We start from the raw sequence: 7,948 nt of genomic DNA, 5'->3' as shown, positions 1-7,948 counted from the left end.
ATCTATATGTTTGGAGCTATCATGAAACATTGGATTCTCTGAAAACTTAATGCAACTCTAATTATCATAGTGTATCACTGTAGTCTCAACCTTCTGACCAAAAAAAGCTACTAACAAGTTCTGAATCCATATAACTTCACATGTCACCATGCTAGCTGCTATGTATTTTTCTTTTGTTGAACTCAGAGGCAAAAAATTCTGCTTCTTGTTGAACCAAGAAACAACTCCTAATCCCATGATGAAACAACACCCTAAAGTGCTCCTTTTGTCCGTTGTACTTCTTGTCCAATCTGTGCCAGTATAGGTTATTAACCTAATACCTTCACCTCAAACATTTTTGATCCCATACTCAACTATACCACACAATTAATGTAGGACATGCTTAGCCGCTATCCAATGCATTCTCCTTGGTTCAACCATGAATTGACTAAGAGAGTTAATTGAAAATGCTATATTTGGCCTAGTGTTGACCAAATACATAAGTGAACCAATCAATTATCTATATCAAGTGGGATCTACATCCTTCTCCCTGGATATATCTACCTTCCTACAATTTGTGATCATGGGTGTAGACATGGCTTTGCAATCCTCCATTTTGAATTTCTTCAAGATTTCAATGTAGTATTTCCCTTGACCAAGGAAAATATCCCCATCTGTCTACCACACTTCCATGCCTAGAAAGTAGTGCCTAAGTATGAAATCCTTCATCTCGAACTCTTCTACAAGGTTACTCTTGCAATCCACTATGAGCTCTAGTTAACCAATAAGAAATAGGTTGTCCACATAAAGAACAAGAATGAGAATCTCACCCCTAACTATCAAGTAGTAGAGGTTAGCATCTACTTCACTCCTCACAAAGGCCATTTTCTACAAGTATGTATCAATGTGCTCATCCCATGCTCTAGGAGTGTACTTGAGTCCGTACAATGCTTTCTTCAATCTGCACACATGGGTCTCTTTGTTGTGTGTTACAAAGTCTTTTGGTTGTTCTATGTATACCTTCTCCTTCAACTCACCATTAAGGAATGTTCTCTTGACATCCATTTGATGGATCTGTCGTCCCATCTATCCTACAAGTCAGATTACAGCTAATATAGAACTATATCTAGCAACTAGAGCAAATGTCTCCTCATAGTCTATTCCTTCCTTCTGAGAGAACCCCTTTGCCACAAACCTCGCCTTGTATTTCTCAATGCTACCATTCACACCATGCTTTATCTTATACATCTAGTGTGATCCAACTACTGCCCTATCTGTTGGTCTGGGCACTACCTCCCACACATCATTCTACATTATTGAGGAATATTCCTCAACCATGGCATCTCACCATACTTGATGTTATGTAGCTTCTTGATAGCTATAAGGTTCACTATCTACCAATTAACTAACTAATGCCACATAGTCATTGAACTTGGCTGGTTGTCTCTACTATCTAGTACTCTTCCTAGGAGCTCCCACAAATTCCTAAGTATTCCTTTGTGTATCTAGAACCTCATGGTTCCTACTGCCAACTATAGAGGATGAAATGTCAACCTTTAAGTCCTCTAGATGCATTTCCTATTGCACCTATTGCTCCATACTATGTGAATCTTCACTACCTAAGTCTACACTCATATTGGTTACTGTACTTGAGCTTTGTAGCCCTTGACTTGGTCTTGGATCTTTTGTTGGCTACTCACTCTGATCATTTGCTAGCAAATCTTTGGATCTCCTAAATGCTTTGTCCTCCATGAACTTGACATCACGTCTGACAATAATTCTTTTAGTCCTTGAAATGAAAAACCTATGTGCCTTTGAGGTCTCAATGTACACAACAAAGTACCCCCTCTCTACAATTTGATCTAACTTTGTACATGAATCTCAAAGAATATGATAATATGCCAAATGCTTGAATATCTTGAAGTGACCAACATCTAGCTTCTTTCCTGTGAAAGCCTCCTCTGGTGTCATCTTCCCTAGCACCTTGTGTGGAACTCTATCCTAGATGTAGACTACTATATTACATGCCTCTACCCATAAGTAATGAGGCATGTCCTAGTCATGTAGCATAGCTCTTGTTGCCTTTGATATATTATGGTTCTTCTCTTAGCAACTCCATTCTATTGTGGATTGTAAGGAATAGTCTATTCTCTCTTGATTCCTTCTTCGATACAGAACTCCTGGAAGGCATTTCCTTTGTACTTTCCTCTATTGTTTCACTAAAGAACCTTTATCTTCCTTCCTATCAAATTCTCTACAAGAGCCTTAAACTCTTGGAATCGACTGAAAACTCATCCTTAGTCTTCAAGAAATATATCTAGGTCTTTTTAGAGAAATCATCAATAAAAGTAACATAGTATTCATATCCTCTAAGAGATTTCATTGACATCGATCCAAAAACATCTAAATGTACTAGATCAAGACCACCCTTAGATGTGATGTCACTCCTTGGAAAAGATGCTTTTGTGAACTTCCCCAACACACATCCCTTACATAGATCATCATGCTTTGTGCTCACCTCTGGAACACCTGTCACCATCTCACGAAGCAATCTAAGTGCTCCATGATGAATATGGTCCATCCTCCTATGCCATAGCTCTTCAAGATCTCTAGGATTACTACTGATCATGAGTGCCTTAGGAGTATCAAATTGCAATCTATAAAGGTGACCACTCCTAACTCCAATAGTTATGGGTGATTTCCAATCCTTGTGCTTAATCAACACATTTGTCCCTCTAAAGAGTACATTATACCCCCTGTCTTTAATAACAGATATAGAAATCAAATTCATACCTAAGCCTAGCACATACAACACATCATGAAGCGGAATTATCTTTCCATTCTCCCTCTAAAACTGAATAGTCCCTTTCCCAACTAGGCTGAGTTTGAACAAGTTTCTCATAGAAATCTGGATGTTGGTGTTCTCCTACTTGTAACTAGAGAGGTACTCTCTAACTCCTTTGATATGAAATGATGCCCCACTATCTATATACCAAACACACTATGAGGTTGAGCTAACCATACAAGCTATGAGTGCTAACTCATCTTCCATTCTACTAGAGAGTTCTTTTGCACTTGCTGAAGCTACCACATGCTCCTTACACTTCTTCCTCTTTGCGAAATCACTGACATAGTGGCCAAACTTGTGACATCCAAAGCACTTGACCTTAGAAAGGTCCTTCTTCTTCTTCTCACTTTGTGAATTTGACCCTTTGCTAGATCCCTTCTTTTCTTTCCCTTTACCCACTAGGGCAATGTGCTCTTATTCCACCTCATTTTTCTAACTCTTGTTGGCCCCATTAACAAGACTTAGTCTAAACTCCTCCTAAGAGAAATCAATCCATAGTTTATCCCAACTCAATAAGGTATCTCATCCACTAACAACTTGAACAAAGACACTCCATTATTTAGTAAACCCATTTAGGGCTATTCTCACTAGCTCGTCATCACTAGGGCTATCTCCAATAGCTGCTAACTCATCCTTGACAAGTCTAAGCTTGGTGAGGTAACTTGTGATGTCTTCTCCCTAGTTCATCTAGGTATTCTCTAGCTTCTATCTGAGAATCAACTTCTTGTTGGTGGTAGTATTCTAGCATATATTCAGAATGGCATCCCACATCTTCTTTGTCGTATTTAGCTCTACGATATGTGGAACAATATGATCCTTGACACCATCAAGGACAATCCTCCTCGCCTTGGCATCATGCTTCTTATATGTTGCAAGTTTTGTTGCATCCATTGGTATAGGTACATCACTGGTAGCATAATTCTTGATACCATTCTGTTCCAATAATAAAGAAATTTTAACCTTCTAGACACCAAAATTTGAGGCACCATTCAATCTATCCTAATCTCTCAAATTAATTAAACCCATCTCAAGGGATTAAAGCAATAATAAATCTAAAAAGATCAAAATTTCTTTCCTATGGCAAAACTCTTCTACCCTTAACAATGCTATAATACCATGTGAAAATTCACTATTGTAGTCACTGATTATAAATCTCCTATCATAAATGATTATTGAACTGCCGAAAAAAATTCCCAACTAATATCGAAAAAAAACACAACTACAAATTTACTTATAATATATGGAAAGAAAAGTGCAACACAATGAACATAATATTTTCGAACAAATTGTCCTTGCAAAAACCCCTAGCGGAAAACTAGTTCTACAGATGAGGAATTATATTAAACTTTAGCAAATCAAGAGATACAAAATTCTTTGCCTCTCACTAGTAGAACTCTAACAACCTCCTAATTTCTCCCACTGATATTCTTCATTGCTATTCCCACACTAACATTGGGCCCTTGCTAACACTACAAGACTATTTGCTAACACTGCAAACTTACAAACCCATTTGCTAGCACTGCAAATATTTCTCCAAACTTCTTTCTTGTCCTTCCAAATGTCCCCTTGACCTCCCTTTATACTACTCTTGTTAGGAAACCAGTGGCCTAGATTGATTCTCAATCAACAGTCAAAATTAAAACAACTTAACAACCCTAACCAAGTTAGTTTCTAGTTGTTTCCAAAAGTGGTCAATTAATTAACAAATATTTGTCTATAATCTAAGCAATTAATTAGAAAAACAATTACTTGCTAAATAATAGCATATGGATGAAGAGTTGTCCAAAGCTAACTAAACTAATAGTAATAAGGATTTAAAACTTGGTGGAGATGACATCTTTTATATATATATATATATATAGGTAAAAGTGGACAAGCCACTGAATATATTTTTATTAATTTTTTAAAAAAATTGATTCAAAAAGGCTCAATCGAGAATGAATTAGGCAAGAAAACCTGGCATCGTCACACAAAATATAAAGATCATCAATATTTAGATATTTTCAACATTAAAAAATAAAAAAATCATTGTAGAATTAATTAAAGATATAATTAAATAAATTAAATTTTAAACATTAAACCACGATATTAAAACTCAATTTAAAAAATAAATAAATAAATTGTTAAAACTTAAAATTTTATCATATGTTTTAAATACCAAAACAAATTTTAAAGTTGGATAATCAAATGAAATAAGGTACTTTTTTTTGTATTTTTAATTTATTGTTAGAGTGACTAAGTAAACAATTAAATGAAAAGCATTTTATTACTATCTTTAGCCTATATAACATGGGCCCGTTTGGCAACGGGAATACAAGTGCAATAGGCATATGTATTCATATTTTGGCTCAAAAATGAGGATTTGCTATTCTAACTAAATAGGTGGAATAGGAATATGTATTCATATTCCAACTTTTTCTATTTTAGAAAACATAATCTTTTGAGTCTGTGAATTCTACATCAAATTCTTGGTGAACCAAACAAAAATAGGAATACCTAACCCCATTTTCTATTCAAGAATAAGTATTCCTATTCCCATTGTTATATTACTATGCACATTAAAAATATTAGCCATATAACTAACTTGATGCACCCCTCAAATGAAAACTATATAAATTTTGACAAATTTATTTTTTATTTTCTTTATATAAAAAGAATAGTTTTGATACAAAATGAAATAAACAACTCTTACATGAAATTAAATTAAATAAGAAAATCTTTAAACAAACTTAAAAATTTATCTAAATACAGATAAATCTTTCTATTCATTCAAAATATTATAAAGCATTCTTGATGACAAGATTAAAAATCAGCCGATCAAGATGATCACAGGCAAATACTACATTACAAATGCCTTATTATATAGAAGTCTGGAACAATTTGAGTTGACTAATGAGAAATTTAGATAAAACATTGAATATAATTTAACTTTAGATAAACAAAAATGTAAGGGTTGAAACTCTACTCGAGTAAGAAAATAAAATAAGCTAAACTTGAATAGATATTGTATGATCTGAATATATTGCATGGAAACAAAGACAGATTGTATCGAGACTTTGACTCTATCAATTTAGTGTAACTGGGTGACTGATTCCTTGCCTTTTGGATGGAAATAAAGCAAATATCACACAGCTTCCAAAACTCACAATAAGGGGCAGTGCTTGTAGTAGCTTGTTTATGCTGTCTTCAGCCGAAGGATACAAACAATTGACTATATTTTTATCTGTAAGAGCAAGAACAGCAAAAACCACAACTGCCAGAATAGAGTGCACTATATCCATTAATTTAAGCTTATAGTCTTTCTCTATAGGAGGCTTTGTTTTTCCATTTTTGTTTCTGCCCATAGTGGCTAAACCACTTTTGGTGGCAATTCCATAATGAACTTTACCTGTAGAGTCATCTTTGAATGTGTCTGTCAATGACAAAATGAAGGAAGCGATTCCTAGAATGCCCAAGATGCATGCCACCAAAATCTTATTCCACTTTTCACAGGATTTGTCACTGGCAATGAGATTAGACAGTGCCTGAAATACAAACAGAACCCCAGTGGGCAAAACCTTTGAAAGATTTGATAGTGTAGATGGCACCGAATAAGTAGACACCTTCTCAGCTGTTTTGTGGATTGAAAATGAGTCCGTTGTTTTCTGCCCTTCTTCCATGGCTCTGCTCTCTGACTTCTCCTCCAACTTTAGTGTAGCGGTTGGATAGGGAAAATCCAACAAGTCTTATCTGCCTCTCTGAACTCTCTTTTAAGCCTTTCTCGAATCAGAAATTATTCTATCAAGAAGCTGTAAAACATCCAAACTTATAAGCACTTAAAAGATTTGAGATATTTACTAGTACCCTTTTATGGAACAATTCAAGTCTTCAAAAAAGAGTACCTAACAACAGACCGGAATAGAACTTGTCATCTCTTTATACTCTTAGTTATAGGGTTTCACATGTAAATATAATAAAGTATCGAGACAACATATTTCGTGAAACAAGGGACATTGAGTGAGAACACAACTCTCTAATCGGTGGTCATCTTAAAGAATATCAACCTTTAAAATATTTGGATTAGGGGAAGCATCTCAGTAACAGTTAAAGCTAATTTTGTGTATTTGTAGAGTTTAAATTGTATATCAGATCTTGATAAATATTTCTTTTTTGTCTCTGCATTCAACATTAGTATCTGTTTTTCTTTTCATATTAAAAAAGTTTATTATATAATTTTATAAATATTTAGATTAAAGTAGATTCGAAACCCCAGACCTCTTGAATTAGAGGTTCACAAATTACCATTGTATTGTTGACTCTGGCTAGTCTGAACCTATTTTTATCTCTATACAAAAAAAATATTAAATATTAGTATATAAAAAATTATTGATAAACTATCCAATACAAATAAAAAAATTGAACGCACAAAAAATTCATGACTATTGACACTCTTCTCTACTGAAACTCTTATGAAAAAAACAACTATAGACAGTACCAACTATTTTATCTTCCTATCTCAATACTTATCCTAAAAACAAAAGGTACTACACATTAAACTGTCATGACAACAAAGCCTACATCCATTAACAAGACGAAATTTAACAATTTGATGTAAAGCATATGATACCTGTATAACAGAAACCTACCTGCTTCTTCTTGTAGAGGGGCGCAGAAACTCCTCGCTTATAGCCTAGACAAATGCAAGTGTTTAAATAGTAGTGGTTTTCGTTTCTCCAGCACCTCACGAGACAGTTTGCATTAGTTTTTGTTAGCGTGTCAAAAGTAATGACCATTTACTCTCAAACAAATTGGACTAAAGACATTGAAATGATCTATTCAACAATGACTGCTAACACGTTATTTTATTTAGTAACATGTCTAAGCATTTAGCAAGCTTTATAGGCAGTAGGCCATTATTGTAACAATTAAGTTAATAGGGGACTAAGGTTACAATTCTCTCTTGCAACGACTTCATAATTCTCGCACTCCATTAACCTTGATTTATTCAAACTGGATAGATATTTTGAATGGAAAAAGTATTGGACAAATCACATGTCTAGTAGAGGTGAGAGTTGGGGAAAGGTTTACGAAACATTGTCTTTGCTTATGACATCTTACATCTTAAATTAGGACTCCCGCCTC

At 34.5% G+C, this 7,948-nt stretch overlaps 1 protein-coding gene across 4 annotated transcripts; it reads right to left on the bottom strand.

The window, feature by feature from the left end:
* Window positions 1-5,797: 5,797 nt before the first annotated feature.
* LOC149537356 (protein DMP3-like) lies at window positions 5,798-7,552 on the bottom strand. Of its 4 annotated transcripts, none has more exons than XM_089800634.1 (2): window positions 7,453-7,552; window positions 5,798-6,615 (listed from the first exon to the last, which is right to left on the bottom strand). In XM_089800634.1, the coding sequence occupies exon 2, from the start codon at window positions 6,484-6,486 to the stop codon at window positions 5,893-5,895; it is 594 nt and encodes a 197-aa protein (XP_089656760.1). In that variant the 5' UTR covers window positions 6,487-6,615; window positions 7,453-7,552; the 3' UTR covers window positions 5,798-5,892. The 4 variants fall into 4 exon arrangements, with proteins under 4 accessions (XP_089656760.1, XP_089656759.1, XP_089656762.1 ...); XM_089800633.1 differs by having other exon boundaries at window positions 7,434-7,483; XM_089800636.1 differs by lacking the exon at window positions 7,453-7,552 and adding an exon at window positions 7,082-7,418.
* Window positions 7,553-7,948: the final 396 nt, after the last annotated feature.

This window comes from Cupressus sempervirens, chromosome 9 (assembly GCF_028749045.1).
Source record: "Cupressus sempervirens isolate cs-2001-9-10 chromosome 9, ASM2874904v1, whole genome shotgun sequence".
Classification (NCBI taxonomy): Eukaryota; Viridiplantae; Streptophyta; class Pinopsida; order Cupressales; family Cupressaceae; genus Cupressus; species Cupressus sempervirens.
Note: the sequence above shows the minus strand (reverse complement) of the source record. Positions and strands in the feature narration are given on the sequence as shown.

Coding starts and splice junctions, on each gene's coding strand:
- LOC149537356 (XM_089800634.1), bottom strand. CDS start 6,486: ATGGAAGAAGGGCAGAAAACAACGGACTCATTTTCAATCCACAAAACA.